Source organism: Pleurodeles waltl, chromosome 3_1 (genome assembly GCF_031143425.1).
Source record: "Pleurodeles waltl isolate 20211129_DDA chromosome 3_1, aPleWal1.hap1.20221129, whole genome shotgun sequence".
Taxonomy (NCBI): domain Eukaryota; kingdom Metazoa; phylum Chordata; class Amphibia; order Caudata; family Salamandridae; genus Pleurodeles; species Pleurodeles waltl.
The window spans coordinates 793,634,240-793,661,857 of NC_090440.1; the positions used below are offsets into that span (position 1 = coordinate 793,634,240).

Consider the following 27,618-nt stretch of genomic DNA (forward strand, 5'->3'; position numbering starts at 1 on the left):
AAGAATGATGGCGAATGTGGGAGATAAATCATGATACCTCATAAGAAGCTACAACAAAGATGGCTTTAAATTAGTATACTCACATCTAAGTCCTTTACAGTAACTAGAGGACATATTTTGTTAGAATCGAGGATTTAAAATGTTAAACGTGGTTTCCTGAAAAAATATGAACCCAGGAGACATTTTCCCATTTCAGTGGAGTAGTCCACCCCATGCACATGTTGTTATAGGTAATTTTCTATCTTGTGTTCTTGTCTTGAATCTGCCCCATGGATGATGTTCTTTGTTTATAGGTATGTGGACGTTTTACCTTTAAAGATGGTTCTTCCATTGCAGTCTTTCCCTTTATAGCATTGAGATTCACCTCATATACATCTAGCATCAGCATGTGTTTACTCTGTCGACTGGTGTACAGCATGGAAACGGTGCCAAATCTATGCGCTAAAGTGAGTCCAGATAATGTACATAATTGCATCTGTTCATTATTTTATTGCTGCTTGCCCCACTGCTGTTAGTGTCTTATCTTTGCAGCAGGACCACGACTAAGTCTGAAGGTAGGCAGTTCCAACAGGCATGAGGGCTCATTTTAACACCCACCTGGAGCCACATCATCAGCTCACAATTGCTGAAGTGCTCTGGGCACCTACAACTGCTGGTGCAAAGAATGTCAAAATGCAGTTTCCTGCTGCGTTAGAGTCCCCTGCCTAGTCATATATTTGGAATAAAAAATGTGAAACAAAACATTTAAAATATGGAAACACTTAACATTTTACTGGTGGAGAGGCAGAGGGCGGATAGTGGTAGAAATTTAGAAAAAGGGCAGCCACCTCGTCAGAGTAAGCACAAAAGGTCATTCGGTAATTGCAGGCTGGAGGGAAGTGGAATTAAAAGAAAGGGGGTGTGTTCATGGTGAAAGAAAAACTGGTGTACACCTTTGCTGGAAAAAACATTAATTTGCTGTAACATTAATGTTTTCTTCTTGAGGTTGTGCCCTACATTCTAGATGAGTACTAGAGAACAGCACTAATCTCTACAAAGTTTGTGTTCATCCTATTGCTGCTAGCAACACTTTTCACAAGTGAATGTCAGGTAAGCTTATTGGCCGTGATTTTGAAGGAGGGTAGTAAAATAATTAAAGCTGCAAGCCAATAGATACCACAACTCCAACAAAAGGCGCGCCTGCTTGAGCAGAAGATGAAAAATGTATCTAGTCAGTTTCTAATACATAAAAGAGGAATCTGTAAACGACAATGGCGACTGTTGAGTCTGGCGCACTCTCCTCATCTGTTCAGCATGTTGAATCCAGAAATTTGTAACATGCTGTCACTTCTGCAGAGTCTAACATAAGACAGAAAGAGAATATCCTGACAAGTTGTAATGGAAGGGCACTACGCTGAACACATTAATGCAGTCTAAATACGTATGGCTACTAGAATGATACTGTAATGAAGAACCAAATCATTCAAGGTTCACTAAATTAGGCTGGAAAATAATCCAAATCATGCAACACGTTATGCAATTAATTAAAATGATTGCACATTTTGTGGTATTATTGCATAGCTTTTTTGTCATTTTAACAAATTGTTACAATATGGATCCTAATGCTATAAAATATTTGTTTCATAAGAGAGAAAAGTATCCAAGCTGAACAGAAGCTATTGAAATGGTTTTCACCAACATGTTATTACGTTGTCTTTTTTGAAAGAAAAGGAAACCAAACTTGTCTTCAGGTTAGATTGTGTAAAACATACACAGTGCTGCTGTCAGCAAAACCCAACCCATACATACCCACATTTTGTAACCAAAGGTCTATGTATTTCGGTTATATTTCAACCAATATAGGGACCCTGGGAGGACCTCTTGATTACTAAACAGCAAAGCAGAACAGGATAGTGCATGTAATATTTATCATGTACTAGTAGGCACTTTACAATCTAAGACATTGCTTTTTTTTTAATTTGACTTTATTGGTTTTACTAACAAGTTAGTAACAATTGAATGCTATGTATTCTTGCCTGAGAGTTCAAAGTGCCACAATTCTACATATACGTCAATTGGTGATGGCATATATTCTGGAGGTACACCCAGATAGCTTTTTAGTAGTAGGAGCAGCAAGCACAGTAACATAATAGCATCCATACAGTGGGCTTCTTATAACAGGGACTTCCCAGCATCAAAAACAATAGGAAATATTGTAACCAATGGTGTGTGTGGTCTCCAGTGTCTGCGTTGGGGTGTGTGCACAGGCTAAGGGAGGAAGCAAGCTCAGCGGGCCTGGTGGGGTGAGGGGGGGAGGGGTTAGTGAGGGGGGGAAAGAGTCCAGACAAAGGGATCTGCTGTTGTCTGCATGATCAGGGTGGATGCTGAAAGTGGTTCAGTTGTATACACAATGGTTCTGGGGTGGTGACTAGGAGTGTAGAGTCTCTGTCCGCAGGGCTAACAGCTAAACCACCTAGGCATTACTCACAAGAGGTCAGAGCAATCCATTGACTGGATATGGTGGCCTATTGTCTGATTTAGCTTCCTCTTTCTCCATATACTTTTGCCAGTACGGGGGTGTGGTTGGGATAGAACGCCCCAGTCCTTTTGCCTTTAGTGCTTGTTGCTCCGCCAGGATGCAGGAGGGCAGATCCGAGAGTCATAAGCGGGTTAGGGGAGGCATGGCTGATTTCCAGCACATGGCTATTCTCCACTTCGCCAACACTAAAGTGAGGTCTATAAATGTATTAATCGGCTTACGTGTGGCCGAGCTGGAAGTAATCCCTAATATGCAATCCATACCCTCTCTCTGAAAGGTCTCCGAGAGAAACCCTGTGACCTCCTCACAATAGGGTACAAGTTAAGGGCAACTCCATACCATTTGTGTGAAATCTGCAGCTGCAGATTGGCAGTGGGGGCGAGTGTCGGCAGTCCCTGGGTATATTTGTGCCAAGAGCTCTGGGGTGAGGTATGTGTGGTGAAGATAATTAAACTGTGTGTACATCAATCTGGCGTTCATGGAAATTCATTTTGGTACTTCTACACATTGTGTCCACTGTTTGTCTGTGTGTTGGTAAGCGCAGCCCTCCAGTAAGCACACAGATGGTTGAAGGGAACCTCCCTGTCAGTGCGGATAGAACTGTTGAGGTGTGTAACTACATTGCACCCCCATGTGTCACTACTGTCTGGAAGAGCAAGGAGGTCTCCGGTTGATCATTCGTTTTATGCCAAATTGTGTGTAGGTATCATGTAAGTGTGGCACATAATAGGAAAGAGCCCTGAGTAATACCATAGTCACCTACCAGACTGTCAAATGTGTTGAATATATTATCTGAGAATAGGTCACCCCAGACAGGAATACATGCTTTGGTCCAGACTGCCACCTCTGGTCGCATTTGTAATGCCTGACAACCTGGCAGTGGCTAGGGGAAAAATTCTGATGCGTATGGAGGATGGTCGCATGGCTTAGCCACATACTTAGACCAGCCTTTCTTGGTCACTTGCATAAGGGTATTCCCACCCTTCCACAGGGACTTCCGTTTCAGTGCCCAGTAGCTAACACAGTACTGGGGGAGATAGTCCCCCCCAAACCAGTGTCCCATTTCTACTGTAGTTTGGCCTGCCAACCATCGTGTGCGCCATTGCAGTTGTGCTGCTGCATAGTCGTATTGGTAGTTTGGGGCACCCAGCCCACCACAGTCCAGGGGAGCTTATAGTTTAGTCCATGCCTTTCGCAGCCTGCCTTTGCCCCATATTAATGCAGTGAGGAGCGTTCATAAGTCCACAAACACTCATGCGGATAGTGACAATGGCAAAGTGGAGAAGAAGTACAGTAACCTGGGGAGGATTAACATCTTGGAGATAGCTACTCTTCCCACTGGCGCGAGCAGTAAGGACGTCCAAAACGGGAGGGAAGATCTTGCATTTGCGAGGGCTCTGCCCATATTGCCTTCTATCAAATCTTTGTCTGAGTGATACACCTTAATACTCAGGTATATAAAAGTTCTACGAGACCATGGGAGCGGAGTGTGAGAAAGCTCCCTCTATTGAGTCTCGGACAGGGCTGTCAGCGGGAACCGTTGGGATGTGTCTCCGTTCACTCTAAAGCCAGATGGCTCTCCAAATCGTCGTAGGAGTTCCATGACTCGAGGAAGCACCATTGCATAATTTCTCAAATAAACTAGTGCGTCATCAGCGTATAGCGATACTATATGCTAGCAACCATTGGCCTGGATTCCCCATTCTGTGGCGCATGCTCAGCGTGTGCATGTAAGAGGTTCCATTTCCAATGCAAGGATTATCGGGGACAGAGGGTAGCCCTGCTGGGTGCCACATGCTATTGTGAATAAATTAGAAATGACGCGTCCTGGTTTTCAGCTAGGCTAGTGACTTATCACAGAGCAGAGCTATCCACCTTAGGAACTTGGGGCCTCTCCCAATCCTCATGAGGACCTTCTTCAAATGTTTCCATCAAACGTCTTTTCTGTGTCCAGCAATGCCACACATGGGCTCGTATCTGAGGATCGTGCCCAATCCATCAGCATGAATAAGTGGTGTAGATTTAGGAAAGTGTTCCTCCCTGGTATTAACCTGTTCTGATCAGGGTGTACTATGGATTGTGCTATGGGGATCAGTCGGTTAGCTAACACCATCCCACGGATCTTGTTGTTGGTGTTTAATAGGGAGACAGGTTGGTATGACCCTAGCAATAGAGCATCTCTGTCCAGTTTTTGTAGGACAACCAGGATTGCCTCCCACTAGTGAGTTTGGTAGCATCCCCTTTGAGAGGGCTGAATTAAGTGAGGGGCAAGTTTGAACCTAAAGGCGGCATAAAATTCCACCGGCAGCCGTTTGCTCCGGGAGTCTTGCCTCATGCCATTTGCTTGATCGCATCCATGATCTCAGTCACAGTTAGGGGGCCTTGAGATCCATCTCTTGATATTCCTGAAAGTGCAGTAGGTGGTGTTAAATGGCCTCCTGGGTTTTAAGAAAGGGCTCATCCCTTCCCGAATGGCAGTAATGGAACTTGTGGGGAATTAGAGTGAAGAAGCCAAACTAAAAGCCTGCCCGCTTTGTCCCCCTCAGTGTTTCTCTGGGTCTGATATTTCTTATGGTCTATTCTTCCCACTTGTTCTAACACTGATGTGTGCGCCAGTCGCACTCTGGACAGTGGAGCAGGGGCCGGCTGGCCTTCTGGTAACCTCTGTTCATATCTACAAATGTCTGTTCCTAATGTATGCAATTCCCTATGCAACACCACCTTAGTACCATACACTGTCTTAATCGTGCACCCCTTGCAAGACCACTTTGAAAGCTTCCCACTCTATGCTGGGGTTGGATGCTGTGCCCTCATCTGTGAAGTAGGCGGTTTAATGTTCTGATAGGGTGTTGCGAAAACTTCATCCTGTAGGGCGTCAGTGGAAAGGTGCGAAGTTGGTATACAGAGGTGCCCGTGGCCCCATGTAATTTGGAGTTGCATAGGGCAGTGGTCTGACGTGGTGCGCCCAAAATATTCTGCTCGGACAACTCTCATGAGAGCCTCTGAGCTGCAAAAAAATAAGATCAATCCTGGTGTGGAGATCATATAGCCTGACAAGAAAGAATATTCTCTGAGCAGGTGATGTGGGCTGCGCCATACATCCACTACCTGGTTGTGGGAGACCCAGTGTTTGTGAGATGGTAGGTGGGTGCAGCAAGTGTGCCTCTGACACCAGTTGGTGGGAGCGGTCCTAGTCAAGTTCTGGTACGCAATTAAAATCACTGCCCCAGTAGCAAGGCACCAGTGCATTACTAAGCAGAGCTGGGGTGAGAGATTGTAAAAAAAAAAGGGCTCATTGGTGTTTGAAGCATATAAAGAAATAAAGGATACTGGGAGACCGTCCAGAATCCCTTCCAGTTTTGCATATCTCCTCTATGGGTTTACATTTGTGTGTAACACCTCTAACTGTATCCCCGGGGCCACCCATGTAAGTGCACCCCTGGCATATCGAGAATATGTGGTGCCTACCAGCATGTCACACCAGCGCCTGCATATGCTGTCTTAAGACATTGGTTCCTAAAACAGATTTAACATGTTTGGGATTCTTCTAAACATCCAGTGCTCTCTGGAAATAAAGATTGCTTGAAGAATTGTGACTGTTGGTGTAGATATAAATTTACAGAATAGTGAACAAAAACATGTAGCAAAGAAGGAAAAACAATCCAAACTATCTGAATTAACTTTTCAATATTTAAGATATGTATTTACTGCTGAAGCCCTTCCCAGCTACCATGTGGGAAAAACTATCACCCTTTTAGACACTTGAGTACAGCAATATAGAGTTGGAAGAGAATTAGTTTATTTCCAGCATTGCAACTTGTGCAGCATTTTCAATAACTTTTGATCCAATTGAAAAAACACAAACTTTGTGGGTTAAAATAGGCAAATTAAACAGCAGATGGTAGATTATGTGGCAGGTGTATCGAAGCCATATTTATGCAGGAAAAGCACCTGCCACAGAGTCAAATAATTCCAGTGGCATTGATATAGGTTACAGTTTTAATATTCGCTCAAGGTCATAAAATTAGCAAACCTAAGACCAACAGATTTTGAATCACATGATTCCTGACCAGGCCCATTTCACAGAATCATGCCTTCGATGAATAAACATATCCCAAGGTACAAAAGCACAGTAGAAAATGTGCCTGACCTTTTATCTGAAAAATAAAATGTACTGTGTTTTATGTACATAGTCACTTGCAAAATTCAAGGAGTGCAAAACTATACAGCCTCCTAATCTTCAGAATGAAGAAACTGGCCTTGGTTATTCCCACACTGATGACGCTGGCTAAACAGATTATTGAATTCAGGACTCTGTGCCTTGTGCACAAGTCCCTTCACAGTCAAGCCCCTTCCTACCTCACCAATTTGCTGTTGTCATAGCAGCTGACCAGACGCCCATGGTCGACCAACCAAAAGCATCCCTCTCTACAGCTAGTGAGGTCCAAGGAAGTTGTGGTAGACCTTTTTATGCTCGAGGTTCCTCTCTTTGGAACTTGTTTCATTTAATCCTCCTCAATTTATGTACGTTCTTCAAAATGTAACTCTTCTTACTGGCTTTTGACCTGCACCAATGCTGTCATTCTGAGCTTTAAAGTACACCCACTTTATTATCACACCAGATGACTGTCTGCTCCCTGTAAAATCACTCCTTAAAAGTAACCTCATCCTTTAAAAGGACTCTGAAGCATTTGTTGGGTTGCACTAGTACAAATGTTGGCGAGGTGGATGAGGTTGATCAATACTAGCTAACTCATACTCCCATATTTATTAAATATATTAATATCAGTGGAGAGAGCCAAAGACTACATGAAGGGGACTCACTGGTGTCCGGCTGTGTCTATGTCTGTTCTTCACACTATAGCATGCAGTACTTCCAATCACAACCCTAGCACACCAAGCATTTTTCTAACTTTTCACATCATAAGTTCATATGTCAGTCAGTCACACACAGTATCACCTCTGGACTTTGATCCATTCCTCATATGCTTATTTCTCCAGGGAGGCTACTTATAATTTATACAAGCCCTCCAGAAGCTTTGTATACTCCATTTGCCCGAATGTGCACAGACCTTCCAGAGTCAATATACGTTGCCAGCATGTGCCAATAATAGAATAGGTTTTGTCCCATTCTTATCAATGATCCAACTATAAACTCTGTTACTTACCCTTACTTTGCTGCAAAGATTGTGATCCTTTCTTGAAAAAAAACATACACGCTCAGTAGATGTAGTTCATGTACAGCATGGTTTACTCATAAGCACCTTCTTGATGCTCTAGGAAAGTTTAAGTACCTATTGTGTCATCATATGTACCTGCTGCCTTAAAAAAACAAATCCATGCAGTAAACTGACATTTTACTTGACGAAATGAGGCTGAAACTATTATTTTTTGACTTGACAAAGCATTTCTTAGACATTCTAATAAATGTGTCATGGGGAATGACAAATTTTGAGAAAAATAATTTTTAATTTTGAGCGTTTACAGGATTACGTAGACTTTTCTACAAACATCAATTTAAAAGTCCACTTTGCACCCTCTTGCATTGAACCCATTTCTTAACTCCCATGCTCTCTTCATTTTTCACGTCTCTCAAAAGTGTTTTTTATTTTCCCCACATCTTGTACTACATTTTATCAATACCCTTGTCCCCTTGGCCTTCTCTCCTTCTAGCCTAACCTTATTCTTTCGTAGGAATATTTTTATATTTTTGCCAGTATTTATTCATTCACTGTTTTTCTTACCAAACCTTGATTATGTTGATGATACACTGTTTATTTTTTCCTTCATTTGGTTGCGTGAATAGTCAGTATGAGTTTTCATCTGCAAGCCTTCTTGTCAAGTTGGCATAAGGCCAATAAAGGTGCAGGATGAAAACAAATTACTAAGGTTTAACTTGAGTGCAGTGTAATGAGTCCAGATAATGTTGTGGTTAATTTTGAAGTGATAGCTTCACTTAACAGCAGGTTTACTATTCTGTTTCTAATATTGGTTTCTGTTTCAGACACATCCAAAATATTGGTGAGATCAAAACCGATGTTGGTAAGGCAAGGGCATGGGTTCGACTGTCTATGGAAAAGAAACTCCTTTCCAGACATTTAAAACAGCTTCTTTTGGACCACGAGCTGACCAAGTAAGAGTGCAATTAGTTTAGCAAAACATACAACATGATAGTAATTGTAGTCATAAGTGTAATGGCTAAAGGTGTTTACCAGCCTTTTACTTGCGTTTATCAGTAATAGTCAAGAGTTAAAATGAGTGTTATTACAATAGGCTGACACAAGGGTATCGAAGATGGCCTACCATATGTGAGCTGGTAGTAAGGCCCAGCAAGGAGCTTTCATACAGAAACCTGGTGACAAAGCTTGTAAGAATGTGTCCAAACTTTGTGATGCAATTGTGAAGCACAGTATTGCTGAGAATGATTGAGTATAAGGAGGTGGTTAGAAGTTCTGTATTGTAGAGAGTAGCCACTGGTTGAAAGCTACCTGCATTTTACTTAATAATGTCTAGGGTGTATGTAAATTGCTACTGGTACTAGTACTAGCACCTTTCTTTACCGATCCATATTCTGAAAGACCTCATAAACACAAAAAACAGACAAACAAAAGAAGAAGGGAGAAGAGCCAGTGTTCTTTGGTAGTAGAGTGGGATCATCTCTTGGTAGTTGTTGCAACTACAGACCCCTCTTCTGATCATAAGTTCCCATTACCGTTCCCATTCCCATTATCCAATATCTGGTCTCATTGAGTCTATAAACATCTGGAATTCTGAAGGGGTGTCAGGATTTTCCACTTAGCCTCAACTTTTAACTCACATTCAAAGTCCATGAGTAGCTGTTTAGCACACACCTGAGAAACAATTACTATTATTTTCTACAGTTCTCCTCCCCCTACTTGAATTTTCTGGAATTTGTTACACAGCGCAACACCAAATTCTTGCACCTCTGTTTTGCACCAACAGAGGTTGTTTTTCTTATGAGAATCCTCCCTTAAACCTCTATTTCACCAGTACGTTTTTGTGTTGGAGAACCCTTAGGCACTTCATCTGGTTTTGATGACTCCCATTAACATAACCTTGTAGAAAAGATAATACAATGTTTTTATGCAAACCTGTCTTGGACAATCAAGCTGAATAACTTAAGAATGTCACCTGATGTTTTAATAAGTTGTCAGTTTACTCCTTGAGTTCCTTTGTATCCACTTTACCTTACATTGAGTTTGACAGGTCTTACAGCTGAGCCTGTTATGCCTAATGGATTACTGTCAAATGTTATATGGATGAATATTTATTTAAAAAAATCAATTCATCATACAAAGCAGTATGACGCCATGTTAAAAAATGCAGTGAAAGCTTTCGCTCCTCTATGCAAACCTGGTAATGAAGGTCTTTTTGGAAGTTAAATTCTCTTCTAGCCCCCTTAAGTACCATAGTTCTTGGATCCGAAGTATGAGATGACCCTTTTATCCTAACCTGTATCTTGTTACCTAGCCAGATGTTGTAACTGCTACTTTGGGTGAGGTAAATGCTATGATCTACAGGAATTTCCTGACTCTATTGTAAACGGATGCGTCTCTAGGTGACTCCATACTAAATTGATATTTGAAACAATGGGCAGCGCATGTGAAGAAAGGTTATCTAATGCTAGCTTGTCAATACATCTGAGTATCTGAACCTCAACAGTGTCAAGTAAAGCTTAGCAAATTGAGCATGTTTTCTCACTTCCTCCTTGGTGAAGTGATAGAAAAATATTGATCTAAGACCTTGCTTTATTAAGATTGTCATCCTTATTACTTTGCATCTGGATTATGGACACTGATCTTTCTTCCAATTGAGAGACTTCCACAAAGAAGACACTGTAGAGATGCAAATCAGGCTTTGTAATTGTGAAGTTCCCTCATGCCATTTTCTCAGGTCATTCTCCTTTTTCATGGTCTCCACCTTCTCAGACATTCAAAGCTTTTAAGGCTAGAAGCACTATTTGCTTGCCTTACCACTACCCTCTTCATTGTTGCCTGAAGGTCATCTTGCAATTAGCCCATATAATTCAGAAGTTGTGTCTGCCTAGAGAAATATGTAGGCATAGTCCTTCAAAGCCTGATTGTCTTACCTGGACTAAGATGGCATGATTGTCTTGGAACGGTCTGCATGTGAATCTTTCCAAAAGATTGAATAAAGCTGAGCATACATTTAGGAAGTGTTATATACTTTTGGTATCTCTGTTAGTAACACTTGTAGAAACCTGTTAAGGCAGATATGGAGTTTGCTTTGCCATTTGAAGCACCAGTTTATCTAAAAAAAATAGGTTTAAGAGGAAAATGGAGAATATGTTATTACAATTTAAAATTGCTTTAACATTTGCTTTGCAGTGGGAATTCTGCAGTATTATATCAGAGTTCTATGTCATGAACGTAAGACTATAAAAATGAAAAAATAGGTTCGGTGGCATGTGTAGCTGCAGATACACATGCTGTGCATAGTCCGCCGTCTGGTGTTGGGCTCGGAGTGTTACAAGTTGTTTTTCTTCGAAGAAGTCTTTTCGAGTCACGAGACCGAGGGACTCCTCCCACTTCGGTTCCATTGCGCATGGGCGTCGACTCCATCTTAGATTGTTTTCTTTCCGCCGTCGGGTTCGGACGTGTTTCTTTTCGCTCCGTGTTTCGGGTCGGAAAGTTAGTCAGAATCTCAGAAAAATTTGTCGGTATTGTTTCGTTCGGTATCGGGTTAGTTAGAACAAATCGACACCGAATCTTGAAGAGCTCCGGTAGACCTTCGGGGTAATTTCGATCATCCGTCGGGGCCTGGTCGGCCCGACCGCGTGCAACATCGAGACTGATGGAACGGACCCCGTTCCGATTCTGTCCTAAATGCCATAATAAATATCCTTATACGGATCAACATTTGGTCTGTAACTTGTGCCTGTCCCCCGAGCACAAGGAGGATACGTGCGAAGCCTGTCACACGTTTCGGTCGAGAAAAACGCTCAGAGACCGAAGAGCCAGGAGGTTGCAGATGGCGTCCACGCCGACAGGACAACAACGGTTCGAGGAGGAGGAAGAAGAAACTTTCTCCATCCACGAGTCGGATTCCGAAGAATTCGACGTCGAAGAACAACCAACCGTGAGTAAGACGTCGAAACAAAAATCACACGAAAAAACTGACAAAGCCCAGGGGACGCCACCGCCAACAGGCCATGGCTTAACCCGGAAAGTAGGTGACCGTCCATCGGCACCGAAAAAGGGCGAGCTGCTGTCGAAGTCATCCGACTCCGGTCGAGATACAGGCACGCAGCAATCTCTGGACCGAGAGAGTGACGCAGAAAAAATTCGGCACCGACACAGCAGCACCGAAGTTGGTCGGCACCGAGAGGGCGCGACGCCGAAAAGAAAAAAGATCTTGTCGGAGCCGAAAAAATCCAGAGACACGGTTTCAGTGCCGAAACACCCGGCAACCGAACCGAAAACTGGTTCCTACTCAGAGGAACAGGGACTGTCCTCTCAACTAAAAAAACACAGATTTGAGGAGGAATTACAAACAATTGAGCCAGATCACACGCAAAAGCGGATCTTTATTCAAAAGGATACAGGGAAGATTAGCACTCTTCCCCCAATCAAAAGGAAAAGGAAACTTGACTTCCAGCAAGGAGACAAGCAACCACAAGCAAAGGTGGTAAAGAAGGTAACTCCACCACCCTCTCCACCACCATCAACTCATGCATCACCAGCACAAACTCCACCATTAACACACTCACCAGCTCATACCACAATGAGCCAGGATGATCCGGATGCATGGGACCTCTACGACGCTCCAGTATCGGACAATAGCCCGGAGTCGTACCCAACTAAACCGTCACCACCTGAGGACAGTACATCATATGCACAGGTGGTAGCTAGGGCAGCCGAATTCCATAATGTCTCGCTACATTCGGAGCCTATTGAGGATGACTTCCTCTTTAACACCCTGTCCTCCACCCATAGCCATTATCAATGCCTTCCCATGCTTCCAGGAATGCTAAGGCACTCAAAACAGATATTTCAGGAGCCAGTTAAAAGCAGAGCCATAACTCCATGGGTGGAGAAAAAATACAAGGCTCCGCCCACAGACCCTGTTTTTATTACATCACAACTGACACCAGACTCAGTAGTTGTGGGGGCAGCTCGTAAGAGAGCCAACTCGCATACATCAGGCGACGCACCACCTCCGGACAAGGAGAGCCGCAAATTTGATGCAGCGGGAAAAAGGGTTGCAGCACAAGCGGCAAATCAGTGGCGCATCGCCAACTCGCAAGCACTCCTGGCGAGATACGACAGGGCTCATTGGGATGAGATGCAACATCTCATCGAACACCTCCCCAAAGAGTTCCAAAAACGAGCGCAACAGGTGGTGGAAGAGGGACAAAGTATCTCGAACAATCAGATACGGTCTTCCATGGATGCAGCGGATACAGCTGCAAGGACAATAAATACTGCAGTCATGATAAGGAGGCACGCATGGCTGCGCACATCTGGGTTCAAACCCGAAATACAACAAGCTGTGCTCAATATGCCGTTTAATGAACAGCAATTGTTTGGGCCGGAGGTCGACACTGCAATTGAAAAATTAAAAAAGGACACCGATACAGCCAAAGCCATGGGCGCACTCTACTCCCCGCAGGGCAGAGGCACATTTGGCACATTTCGTAAAACAACTTTTAGGGGAGGGTTTCGAGGTCAACCCACAGAAACCAGCACCTCACAAACAAGACCACCTACCTACCAGGGACAATATCAAAGGGGAGGTTTTTGGGGACAATACAGAGGGGGCCAATTCCCAAGAAACCGGGGAAAATTTCAAGGTCCCAAAACCCCTCAAAATAAACAGTGACTCACAAGTCACACAACACCAGTGGGGGGGGAGACTAAGCCAGTTCTACAAATCTTGGGAGGAAATAACAACAGACACTTGGGTCTTAGCAATTATCCAACATGGTTATTGCATAGAATTTCTCCAACTCCCTCCAAACGTCCCACCGAAAACACACAATATGTCAAAACAGCATATAGACCTTCTAGGACTAGAAGTTCAAGCATTACTGCAAAAGGACGCAATAGAACTAGTACCACGTCAACAAAAGAACACAGGAGTTTACTCACTGCACTTTCTAATACCAAAAAAAGACAAAACTCTAAGACCAATACTAGATCTCAGAACACTAAACACCTACATCAAATCAGACCACTTTCACATGGTCACATTACAAGACGTAATCCCACTGCTCAAACAGCAAGACTACATGACAACATTAGATCTAAAAGATGCGTATTTCCATATACCGATACATCCTTCGCACAGGAAATACCTAAGGTTCGTATTCAAGGGCATACATTACCAATTCAAAGTGTTGCCATTCGGAATAACAACTGCGCCAAGAGTCTTTACAAAATGCCTAGCAGTAGTAGCTGCACATAACAGAAGGCAGCAAATACACGTGTTCCCTTACTTAGACTATTGGTTAATCAAGACCAACACGCTAACAAAGTGTTCACATCACACAAATTATGTTATACAAATCCTTCACAAGCTGGGTTTCTCCATCAACTATGCAAAGTCACACCTTTTGCCGTGTCAAACACAGCAATACTTAGGAGCGACAATCAACACAACAAAAGGGATAGCCACTCCAAGTCCACAAAGGGTTCCAACATTTCACAAGTTAATACAGGCCATGTATCCAACACAAAAGATACAAGCAAAAATAGTATTAAAACTCCTAGGCATGATGTCTTCATGCATAGCCATTGTCCCATACGCAAGGTTGCACATGCGGCCCTTACAACAGTGCCTAGCATCACAATGGTCACAGGCACAGGGTCAACTTCTAGATCTGGTGTTGATAGACCGCCAAACATACATCTCTCTTCTATGGTGGAACAGTACAAATTTAAACAAAGGGTGGCCTTTCCAAGACCCAGTGCCAACATACGTTATAACAACGGATGCTTCCATGACAGGGTGGGGAGCACACCTCAATCAACACAGCATCCAAGGACAATGGGACATACATCAAAGAAAGTTTCACATAAATCACTTAGAACTGTTAGCAGTATTTCTAGCGTTGAAAGCATTCCAACCCATGATAACCCACAAATACATTCTTGTCAAAACAGACAACATGACGACAATGTATTATTTAAACAAACAGGGGGGGACACACTCGACACAGTTGTGTCTCCTAACACAAAAAATATGGCATTGGGCAATTCACAACCATATTCGCCTAATAGCACAATTTATTCCAGGGATCCAGAACCAACTAGCAGACAATCTCTCTCGGGATCACCAACAAATCCACGAGTGGGAAATTCACCCCCAAATACTGAACACTTACTATCAAATTTGAGGAACACCTCAAATAGATCTATTTGCAACAAAAGAAAACGCAAAATGACAAAACTTCGCATCCAGGTACCCACAGAGGTACTCCCAAGGCAATGCTCTATGGATGAATTGGTCAGGGATATTTGCGTACGCTTTTCCCCCTCTCCCTCTCCTTCCATATCTAGTAAACAAATTGAGTCAAAACAAACTCAAACTCATACTAATAGCACCAACATGGGCAAGACAACCTTGGTATACGACACTGCTAGACCTGTCAGTAGTACCTCATGTCAAACTACCCAACAGACCAGGTCTGTTAACACAACACAAACAACAGATCAGGCATCCAAACCCAGCATTGCTGAATCTAGCAATTTGGCTCCTGAAATCCTAGAATTTGGACACTTAGACCTCACACAAGAATGTATGGAGGTCATAAAACAAGCTAGAAAACCTTTCACTAGACACTGCTATGCAAGTAAATGGAAAAGATTAGTTTATTACTGCCATAATGATCAAATTCATCCATTGCATGCGTCTCCAAAAGATGTAGTAGGATATTTACTACATTTGCAAAAATCCAATCTAGCTTTTTCTTCCATAAAGATACATCTCGCCGCAATATCTGCTTACCTGCAGATTACTCATTCAACTTCCCTGTTTAGAATACCTGTCATTAAAGCATTTATGGAAGGCCTAAAGAGAATTATACCACCAAGGACACCACCTGTTCCTTCATGGAACCTCAACATTGTCTTAACAAGGCTCATGGGTCCACCTTTCGAACCCATGCATTCTTGTGAAATGCAATACTTAACGTGGAAAGTTGCATTTCTCATTGCCATCACATCTCTAAGAAGAGTAAGTGAAATACAGGCGTTTACCATACAAGAACCATTTATTCAAATACACAAGAATAAAGTAGTTCTAAGAACAAATCAAAAATTCTTACCAAAGGTTATCTCACCGTTCCACTTAAATCAAACAGTAGAATTACCAGTGTTCTTCCCACAGCCAGATTCAATAGCTGAAAGAGCACTACATACATTAGACATCAAAAGAGCACTAATGTACTACATTGACAGAACAAAAGTAATTAGAAAGACAAAACAACTATTTATTGCCTTTCAAAAACCTCATACAGGAAATCCAATTTCAAAACAAGGTATTGCCAGATGGATAGTTAGGTGCATCCAAACCTGCTATCTTAAAGCAAAGAGGGAGCTGCCTATTACACCAAAGGCACACTCAACCAGAAAGAAAGGTGCTACTATGGCCTTTCTAGGAAATATTCCAATGAACGAAATATGTAAGGCAGCAACATGGTCTACGCCTCATACATTTACTAAACACTACTGTGTAGATGTGTTATCTGCACAACAAGCCACAGTAGGGCAAGCCGTACTAAGAACTTTATTTCAAACTACTTCCACTCCTACAGGCTGAACCACCGCTTTTGGGGAGATAACTGCTTACTAGTCTATGCACAGCATGTGTATCTGCAGCTATACATGCCACCGAACGGAAAATGTCACTTACCCAGTGTACATCTGTTCGTGGCATTAGTCGCTGCAGATTCACATGCGCCCACCCGCCTCCCCGGGAGCCTGTAGCCGTTTGGAAGTATATCTTCAACATTTGTACATTTGTAAATATATTACTTTAACCTTCATTTGGTACATACATATTCATTCCATTGCATGGGCACTATTACTAGCATACACAACTCCTACCTCACCCTCTGCGGGGAAAACAATCTAAGATGGAGTCGACGCCCATGCGCAATGGAACCGAAGTGGGAGGAGTCCCTCGGTCTCGTGACTCGAAAAGACTTCTTCGAAGAAAAACAACTTGTAACACTCCGAGCCCAACACCAGACGGCGGACTATGCACAGCATGTGAATCTGCTGCGACTAATGCCACGAACAGATGTACACTGGGTAAGTGACATTTTCCTTACATAACCAGCTAAAATACATGACAATGCACCCCTCTCTGTAGAGTATATACATTGCAGGAGTTGCATCATGTGAAGCTCGGGCTACATGCTGAGTGCTTCAGACAGGCTCAGAATTCTTCTGACGGTTTGAAAACTGTAATAAGGGCAATGTTATTGTGTAGTATACTAAACATAGTTATTTGTAGCTCTTCGTATTCATGGACACACCATGTAATAATGAATGTGTATATTTTGTGAGAGAAAAAGATAAATGGAGATTTCCCATTTGCTCAATTTGTTTCTTCTCACTAGGAAAGAAGAAGTAAAAAAATGATATTTCTTGCAGTTGTAGTTTTCAGTGTATTATTTGATCCATGCTGTAGTGTACATTGTAGTAAAGCACAAAGAAGTTTTGATTTTTACAGTCTGCACTGTGTTTTTCACTGAGGTATATATAAATTGGGTGACAATCTTCTTTTGTATTTGAAGTGTCCAGTTGGGTTTCTTCTGCTTGAAATTACTGTACAATTTAATGTTGTTGTCGCAACTCAAATATAATATTTGGAAAATTAAGACATGTTAGTAGCTAATTACAAGGTGATTGTGATGTGGACAGGATGTATTTATTGTTTAAAATAGCAGATATTTGTATTTAGGTTGAAGGAAATTAGTGCAATCAGGGCCAGACTGGGAACTCAAAGCAGCCCTGGCAATTTTGTCAGACTAGCACTCGGGTTGGGGGGCCTCAGTGCAAAGCGCAGTTGCTTTTGTTTCTGGGGGCCGAGTTGGCAGCACTGCTACCGGTCCATAGTAACAAAATCAGTCCCCACTGCTGCAAAATCAGGCCCCCACCTTTTGGGCCTCCCGGGGAAATGTCCAGTGCTCGCTATGGCCAGTCTGGCCCTGAAAGCAATAGTGAAAATATCCATCAGCAGGATGGCTCTGTGACTTAAGTCCTTACCACTGACGTGCTCTGATTTGCAGGTCTTGAGTTTGATTTTTGCCAAGACCAACTTAACCTTCCATCCTTGTAGGGCTGGTACATTGAGCACTGCAAAAAAGGTAATAGTAACACCTGTTTCTTACGACACTTAGAAAAGATAGACGTTTCATAAGAAGCTCTATATGAAAAACAAGTCAATATTATTAGCTGTCTAATCAGTGGCTCATGCTTACGATGTCAGAACATATTTGCACCGACTATTACAAGAGCTTCAAGCAATATCCTTTAATCAGGAAGGTGTGATGGTTTTGATGTCAGTACAGTTAGGAAGGAAGCATCACCTTACATTATTTTCAACATGCTGGATTAGGCACTTGCGTGTCTTGGGTGCTGGCCTTGTTGCTGTTTTCATTTCCATTTTCTAGTTTAATAGCATTTCCTAATAAAAGCAACATGTTGCTGACTTTTATAAAATACACACCTGTTTGACGATGTGTAACAACTACCTTCTTTCAACAGAAAACTATACAAGCGTTATGCTTTCCTGCGCTGTGATGATGAGAAAGAACAATTCCTTTATCACCTGCTGTCATTTAATGCTGTTGATTACTTTTGCTTTACAAATGTTTTCACAACTATCTGTAAGTATTAGATTTCTTGTTTTAAAAATATAGATCATTTGTTATATATGTAGATCTCTTACACAGTTTTGTCAAACATTGTTTTTCGAGTTTGAAATGTTTCATTGTGTATAAAGCTCATGCAGGATGTCAGCGAGTCAAGTCAGAGATATTGACTGAAAATTATTACAGTATCAAAAAGCCATTTTTTTAGAAAACAGAACACTATAAAGGGGGAGATAGAGAAGTAAGGATGTCAACAATATTTGATTCCTGTTTGAGGATCTCTTTTCACAAGTTGTGATTACCTAATATATCCAACAGGAACGCAGTACTGGCAGAATAAAGTTACAAACCAAAAGGAGTGAAATATATTTTCCTTGTGCCCATAATATCCATGTTAATGTATTCTCAATACATCACTGGGTCCCCATGATAGGGTAGTGGAAGAAAAGTTTGGATAGAGCTGTTTTCCCAAAGGAAAATAGCTCCTCAAATCTTGGACTAGGAGTAGCTGTGTTTAATTTTTGTACTTCTTACTATCGGCTAACCTGGTTCCATACCCAGTGTGGCAAATTTGGGTACCAAAGCTCTTATGTATCAATGCATTTTTCTAAAGATACACAAAGAGTAAAACCCTCTATTTTTTAAAGCTGCAGATTACTAAGGGAAAATCTTAACTTGCTCAGCAGCACGCACTGTGGACAAGTATGAAAATTAGCACTGTAACTCAAATCCCCTAATTACACAAGTGACACATCAGCCTCTAGATCACATCCCTCTTCACTGCACCATCTAAACCTCAGCAATAGAGTTTGGTATCCTGGCAGTGAATAATATCTACGAAAAAGAAATCTCCCAAACCCTCACTGCCTAAGAAGGACTCCTATTGCATCTGAAGAAGGTAAACCACTGCTATAACTATGCTCTCTTTGTTCTCTACCCCTCAGGGCAAATAAAGAAGCCATTACACAGCTAACTTCTAGAAAAGAAACACAGGTGTGATACGTTTTCTAAATGTCTCTAAAATGCTGACTTGATTTAGATCCCGGCAGTGGGTTACTCCTTCGCAACAGTGATGGATGTCCCATCCGCCGAAATCTAAATACCATAGAAAACAACGGTATTTAGATTTTGATGGAGTAACCCCTCTGCCAAGATTTAAATCAGGCCCTAAGACAGTGTAGTGTGCCAATCCGAGACAGAAAAACTGTTGGACTGCAACAGCCCCATAACCCACTCAACATTATTTGAGTGAGCCATCCCATGAGATATTACTGGGTAAGCTAGTTGATATCCAAACAAATCCTCTTTCATTAAAGAATAACACACCCAAGAAAACCAGAAAATGAAGTTTTAATTTCAAAGATTTAAAAAAAAAATCAAAACCCTATTCTAGTGCACACAATGTAAATTGTAACTACAATAAAGATAAATAAAATGGCAGCAGCAATGTTTACTAAAAGTTTAAATACAAGGAAAACTCCAATTTCTACAGCAATTTACCCTTATTCTTCTACCTCTAAGCACTAAGTTAATTTTAGACTTAACTAAGCTAATCACAGCAGAAAAAAGAAAAACGAGTTTGATTTTTAAAGATGATTCACAACCATATTAATGTCTTAACAATAAGGACTTGTGTTCAGTATAATAGCAGAGACTGGTATTTTTGCTGTATGCGCTGATAAGCTCAGAAAGCGAACATTGAATACTTTCCTCCTCATTAGCCTCCAATTAGGATAGGGATATGGGGCCAGATGTAGCAACCCGTTTGCGAGTCGCAAACGGCGAAAATCGCCGTTTGCGACTCGCAAACGTGGGTTTGCTATGCAGAAATGCATTTTGCGAGTCGGATCCGACTCGCAAAATGCATTTCAGACTCGCTAATAGGAAGGGGTGTTCCCTTCCTATTAGCGACTCGCACTGGTATGCAATTCCATTTGCGGCCGCGAAAGCGGCCGCAAATGGACTCGCAGTTACCATCCACTTGAAGTGGATGGTAACCCAGTCGCAAACGGGAAGGGGTCCCCATGGGACCCCTTCCCCTTTGTGACTGGACCAGATATTAATTTTTCAGGGCAGGGAGTGGTCCAAGGGACCACTCCCTGCCCTGAAAAACCGAAACTAAAGGTTTCGGATTTTTTTAAAGTGCAGCTCGTTTTCCCTTAGGGAAAACGGGCTACACTTTAAAAAAAAAAAATCCTGCTTTATTGACAAGCAGGTCGCTAACATGGAGGCCTGCTGACGTCAGCAGGCCTCCATGTTAGCGAGTGCCTATACTCGCAATGGGGCCGCAATTTGCGACCCACCTCATGAATATTCATGAGGTGGGTCATTGCGACCCCATTGCGAGTTGCAGTCGGTGTCTGAGACACCGTACTGCATAGCAATTTGCGAGTTGCAAATTGCGAGTCGCAGGGACTCGCAATTTGCAAGTCGCAAATTGCTTTTTTCGTACATCTGGCCCCATGTGAGCAAAAGCAGTGCAAGACAGTTTTTGCGACTTTACTTGCAAGCTACTAGTAACATGAGAAAGAGACTTAGGGCCAGATGTAGGAAGCCTTTTGCGCGTCGCAAACTGCGAAAAACGCAGTTTGCGACGCGCAAAAGGCCTAACGCAATGCACAACCTCAAATTGCGAGTCGGTACCGACTCGCAATTTGAGGCTGCGACTCGCAAATAGGAAGGGGTGTTCCCTTCCTATTTGCGACCGCATCACCATGCTGAGTTGGTTTGTGACCGCGAATGCGGTCGCAAACCAACTCGCAGTTACCATCCACTTGAAGTGGATGGTAACACATTTGCAAAAGGGAAGGGGTCCCCATGGGACCCCTTCCCCTTTGTGAATGCCAAAAAAATATATTTTTTCAGAGCAGGCAGTGGTCCTATGGACCACTGCCTACTCTGATTTTTTTTTTCTTTTTGCAACTCGTTTTCCTTTAAGGAAAACGGGCTGCAAAAAGAAAAAAAAACTGCTTTATTAAAAAAGCAGTCACAGACTTGGAGGTCAGCTGTCTCCAGCAGGCCACCATCCCTGTGAGTGCATGGACTCGCTATGGGGTCGCAAAATGCGACCCACCTCCTTAATATTCATGAGGTGGGTCTTTGCGACCCCATAGCGAGTCGCAGAAGGTGTCTGAGACACCTTTCTGCATAATATTTTGCGAGTTGCAAATTGCGAGTCGCTATGACTCGCAATTTGCAAGTCGCAAAATATTTTTTTGCTACATCTGGCCCTTGATTCTGTACGGCTTTCTCCGTTTTCTCCTGGAGTGGCTTTCTTTCTAACCTTTCACTTTTTGTGCTCAGATTTTATAACCTTATTTCATTATTGTTAAAACTCTCAGAATAAACAATCAACCAAGGGCAGCCTGATGCAATTTAAATTATTTTTATTCTGCGAAACTGTTTTCTTTTGAGTAGTAACACTAAACAGGACATGTACTTATCGATATTCTAGAATCTCTTCAGAAATCAATAACAATTAATATAAAAGAGAATAGTCAGATTTTAGATAATGTACTGCACATATGTCACACAAACGTTTTTATAACATTACACAGAGAAATAGCGTAACTTATATGTGCATTTAATATTAATGACACATATTCACGTTTGAATGATTAGCACATCTAACTTAGGGGTAATACCTGGATGCGAAAAGTCATTATAATCATGACATGTGGCAGCGTACTGAAATCCTCTGTCTGAAGACAGATTGAAGAGAAACCCCCTTAGATACCGGGAGTTGACTAGCTTTAGACTCATATTGCTCATAAATAATATTGAATAGTAGATAGTAATACAGAAAAAATTAAGGGTTAGATGGTACAGGTACATGAGAATATATAAATATAGAAATACACAGTATGCCAAACAAATTGTAAATCATAAAGAATCTCTAAATGTAGTGCTTTAAGAGTTACATATTTTATTAGTGCTTTCTGGTGACCACTACCTCTAGATCTCAACAGCAAGTCTGCCACAAAATGTATGGCCTAATTTAGAGTTTTGCAAAAAGGGCAGCAGCAACAGTGGCGGTGTACACTCCGCCAGCCTGAAGGTCCGCTTGCCTCATTCAGAGAAAGGTGGACCTTCAGTATGTCAGAGACAGAGACTTTGTCTCCATCGCTGACATACTTGTCCGATGACCCTCACTCTGTAGGGGTTTGGTCATTTTGACTGCCCGCCTGATTTACAGTGGGCAGTCAAATTGCCAGGTTTCATAGTCCGTCACTTCCAGGTAAAGCCTGGTTGTAAGGGGCAGTGAAAACTATAAAATAACCCCCAAACCATGAGAGAAAACTCTTATGGTGTGGGGGCATTGCGTTTTCTATTTTCAAAAACAAAATACAACTTTTTGAATTTATTTTTGAAAATAAATAAAACATATAAATGGTTGACGGACGGTACTGTCATGTTGACTGAGCCGTTGCCAAACTTTTAATATATTGATTGGCACTGCCATGATGGTGGCTCCTGCCATTGTAAGAAATATCTGCGGGACGACAGATATATTTAAATTTGGAGAGCAGTAACTCCAAACACTAAATCAGGCCCTTTATCAGCAACTACAAAAAACAGGGTACTGAAGAGAGAGACTTGTACATCAGTCTCCTTCACAAAACCCAATAAGCAGCAATTGAAGAGTGATGCCTTAGCCTTCAATAACATCCCCGACCTTTGCAGATCTGGGATGTGGCATTATGCGCATGGGGGTTGTTTAGAGCCTGGCAAGCGGTCCACCAGCATGTTGTGTGGACAAAGACCTTCACCTTGGTCCACCCACCACCATTAAGACATCGGTGCCTACCTGGCACTGTGCATCCGGTGGTGGGGTGAATCACCGATTTACTATGGTTCTCTAAACTCTGAATGTCTTGCTGTGCAGTGCTTTGGTTCAAATTCCTTCTCATTCTCTTGTTGCATGCCAAGTTGCCCTCTCCTTTCATACATCATTCACCAGATTGCCTCCCACCTGAGCCTTTCCAAGATTCTGTTATTTCTCACGGAAACTAAATTTAAAAAACCCACCATTTTCACAGTGTAACATAGCAATGTCAAGCAGAAATCCCACTCACCCACTAAAAGTGTTCTTTCTATGATTTAAACTAAATTGATTTGACACAGATTACCAATGTTGTTGCCTTATTTTGTTCTCACTTGCCTTCCATCTTTTCACACCTCAGTTGATGTAACCATCCTTCTCTAAGTTCTTGTGCATGAAAATTTTAACTCTGTTATTTTTACTCAAGGTACTATTACATGTAAATAAATTTATATTGAAGAACCTGGAATCACTAAATATAAAATATAAAGGCAAATTACATCATGCATATTCTGAAATTTACAGGTCTCATTGATATGTGTTTCCTAGTACAATCGGAATTCTAATTCATTCACGAAAACGGTCTCATATTGAGTTCTGTTTACAATTTATATCTGGTTCACTTCATGCATATATATTGTAGACTATTTCATATACTGTTTGTACTAAGTGAGTCCATTCTTTTACGAGCAAATTGCTTATTTACAACTAAAGATAATTTGTTGTTTTACAGTATTAAATTAAAGCTTTCATTCCTATGTAATTTTTCATTTACGCAGTGATCCCTTATCACATATTAATTGCTCCAAGTAAGAAGCTTGGGGGCTCCATGTTTACAGCCAACCCTTGGATCTGCATCTCAGGAGAGCTGGGAGAAACTGGAGTCTTGCAGATACCCAGGAACATGCTAGAGATGACTTTTGAGGTTTGTGACTTCAGTGAGAATATTTTAAGTATTGAGTTGGATTTTGCAGTTAATCAACAACCAGTCAGCATTATGGAACTTAAATGGGTGTTGCAATTACACCTCTTGAGTGATATTATGTTTGTAGCATGTGGGGCTGTATATACACATGCTGTGCATACTCCTCCCATTTACAGTTGGCTTAGATGTTGAAAGTTGGTTTTGTTCAAAGAAGTCTTTGAGACAGAAGGTAGTATGATACTCCTCTCTGGCAATGCACATGGGCACTGACTCCATTGGTAGATTGTTTTTCTCCACCATTGGGTTCCGACATGTACCGATGTGGCTCCGAGATTAGACCTGTGCTGCATTCGTGCTTCAAGTCCCTGTGGCTTTCCCTCCACTCCTGCCTACGAGAAAGACTGTTACAGTATTGATTCCAATATTTTCTCTACTCTATCGTACTTCGAAGATCGTTGCCTAATGCCGGACTACAAATGGTGTTTTGCCTGGTTCCTATCTGCCTTACGCACTGCAATGATAGAGGTCTGCAGGTGGTGTAGCATATGCAGAGATTCTATATCCTCTGGCATTTAACGATGAAGCAGCTCCCATACCCCCCAACTAATACTAGCGCTTTATCTATGCGCACCGTGCAGGTTTGTGGCCGAGGAGCCACCGCTAGGCGCCGGCTATTGAGTGCTCCAGGAAATCCAAGGAGAGTAGGGGGCCCCGCCGCCTCCCCAACGTCTAGCATGGGTGGGTTTGGTAATGTGTGGTAGCAGCGCTTGCGATGACACTTACAGTTTATGAGGGGTGCAGGATATCCTTCAGGGTAGGCCAGAGCAGAGTAGCAGTGAAGAAGGAGGACCCCCCCAACCAAGCACAGAATTGTGGTAAGACAGGACTGTGAGCCAGATCCATCTGCCGAAGTGGTGGGGGGAGAGAGAGGTGCCCCAGAGAGAGGTGCAGGCCGTCCAAATGTGCCACATGAGGCCTATGCCACTGTGTCGCAGCACTGTGCCATTCTGGAGGGTGCACAGGGTCACGCCACGTCTAGGCCCCCCTGCCTGGCACACAAGAGATACATATGTCCCGCAGTGGTCCGGCGGCAAGCCCTCCCCATCCCCCTGCGGGCAGGCACCAGTCACCAGCCAGGTCAGCCAGCAGCCCCAGCATGCTCCAGCTTATGCCACTGCTCCCCAGGCTCCTCCAGGCAGCAGCGGCTGCATCTTCGGGCCCACATCTCGCTGTGCTGCCTGCACCACAAACTCAGCAATCTGGGGCATCCATCACCGGACCCCAGGATCGTGGGTCCACTGATGCCACGGGGGATCCTGTGGGCAGGGGGAGAATGTTCCAAGCCCCCAGGGGGTTTAAGGTTTGTGTTGGATCGTTGGCGGTCAGTAGAGCACTATCAGCTTACGGCTATCTTGCAGCCCGCCAAGCTGCACACCTAAAGTGGTCCAGTTAACATTGGCAATGGCAGACCACTGTAAGTCCCTAGTGGACATTAGGACAAGGGGGATTCAAACTACCTATATGTTCCTAGTATGTAATAGGGCAGGGAAGTTAGAGCCCCAGTAGATTTCCTGCACTGGAGTGTGCACTGATATGTTGTCTGCTGTCATTTTTAAAGGCAGCCCTGCCTTGAAGGCTGTCTTTAAAAAGTAAAATGTGTGCAAATTGGACTTTGGAATTAAAAGTACTTCTAAAGTGATAATCTACCATGCTTTTCCATATTAGTCACCCCTAAGGTCTCCCCTAGATGCTCCAGGGGTGGGGTGCTATGTAACTATAAGTAGGGACATGTTTTATATGCCCTGGCAAGGAGCAAACTGCACCTTTAATTTTTCCTCATTGTAGATACTTAGCTCCGTAGGCTAACATGGGAATATTTTCCATAAGCATAGATGTTGCTAGGAAGGAGCTAAATGTGTCATGAAAGGACGCAAAAGAGTGGTACTGTTAAATCCAACAACATGCCACCAGTGAATTTATCATAACTAATACAGAAAAGAAGTTATAAGACTTTCTTTTCTGTAAGCCAAATTCCAGCCTGCTAGTGGCCTCTCCTAATTGATCAGCCTTAACAGGATTAGCCAGGATGCTATGATGAGGTGATAAGTGGCCTGCACTGAGCAGAGGTTATCTGATAGGAGGAGGTCCGCTGATGATGAGGTCAGGAAAGGGGCTGGGTAGATCAAACTAGCTTCAAAGGAAGCAGGACAAAAAGGAATGCCAGTCAGGCCTGCCCTCTCACCCTGTAGTCCACAGATAGATAGCATGCCCAGGAAAGGAATTTGCAGATGTCGAGAAGGGGGAGTGTCAATGTAAATGAGCCACACCACTAGGATGGTTTAGCCAGGTATTGCTCCTCTGGAGGAAAATTATCCATCTTGGAATTTTAAAGTGCAGTGCTTTATGAGACAAGAAAATGCCACAATTTGAAGGAAGCTATCATGCTTTTGGGTGGCACCATGCAGCTCAATGGACAAGGTTGCACCCCCTGATTGTCCCCCAGGATGATTGAATAAAAGTGGCTGATCTGCATTGCAACTCAGATCTGCCGCCTGAAATCACAAGAAGAAGAAGGATTGCCCTGCTGAAAACTTGGTATGCAACCCCAAGGACTAAACTCTGAAGGACTGCTCCTGTTGCACACTGGAACAACAGCCCTAAGGACTTTGTCATGCTTCAAAAAGGACCCAGGAGTGGACTCCCTTAAAGCAACAAAGCTTCACCTAAACCATCTCCATCAAGAAGACCCCAGCTGGGCAGCCTCCAGTGGTCTTTGAAGGAATTGGCCAAGTGCATTCTGGCAAAAATAGTCCCAACATCCCAAGGACAATCTCAAAGCTTCTAGACCCTTGGATTAGTGTTGTGGACACCCAGAGATCCCTGTCCAGAAACAAGAAGAAGAAGAAGGACTGCCTGCTGAACCCCTGGCCTGCACAAAAAAGGACTGCACTCTCAAGGACTGCATCTGCTGCACACACTAGGCTTCACAAAACAGGACTTTGCCTGGTTTCTAAAGGATTAAAGAGTGGACTTCCTGTAAGTGACAGGTATGAGGGAGCTACGAAGGGTCACCTTCATCAACTCCTGCCAGAAGTGCCCAGCTGGACAGCATTCAATAGACTTTTAAGGATTTGGCCAGGTGTATTGTGGGAATTGTAGTGCCATGGAGCAACTCAGAGATTCTGAAAACTTGGATTGGGGTTGTGGACCACTTTCCTGCATCAAGAAACTCTTTTGGAAGTAAGAGTAAAAGTGTTATATTGCAGACTGCTAGAACTCTTGACTGTATCCCAGTTCAGTGCAACCTTTTTTAAGCCTATAAGCACTACTAGCTTCTACGTGCTAGCTTTACTTTTAATGTTTAAAAATTCATTATCTCTGGTTCCCTATATTGGATTTTTATGGTTTTGGTGTCATTTTAAAGATACAAATATGTCCTATTTTTATTAATCGGTGTGTGATTTTTATTGTGTGTTGTTTCGTTACTG

The 27,618-nt window shown here is 42.7% G+C and overlaps 1 protein-coding gene across 2 annotated transcripts in view; it reads left to right on the top strand.

The window, feature by feature from the left end:
- Positions 1-27,618, top strand: part of DENND5A (DENN domain containing 5A) — a 298,910-nt gene that overhangs the window by 181,684 nt on the left and 89,608 nt on the right. For both annotated transcript variants that reach the window (XM_069223636.1, XM_069223637.1), the window contains 3 exons: positions 8,523-8,651; positions 18,277-18,398; positions 23,985-24,130. In XM_069223636.1, the coding sequence (XP_069079737.1) occupies positions 8,523-8,651; positions 18,277-18,398; positions 23,985-24,130 (397 nt within the window). The remainder of the gene's footprint in view (positions 1-8,522; positions 8,652-18,276; positions 18,399-23,984; positions 24,131-27,618) is intronic.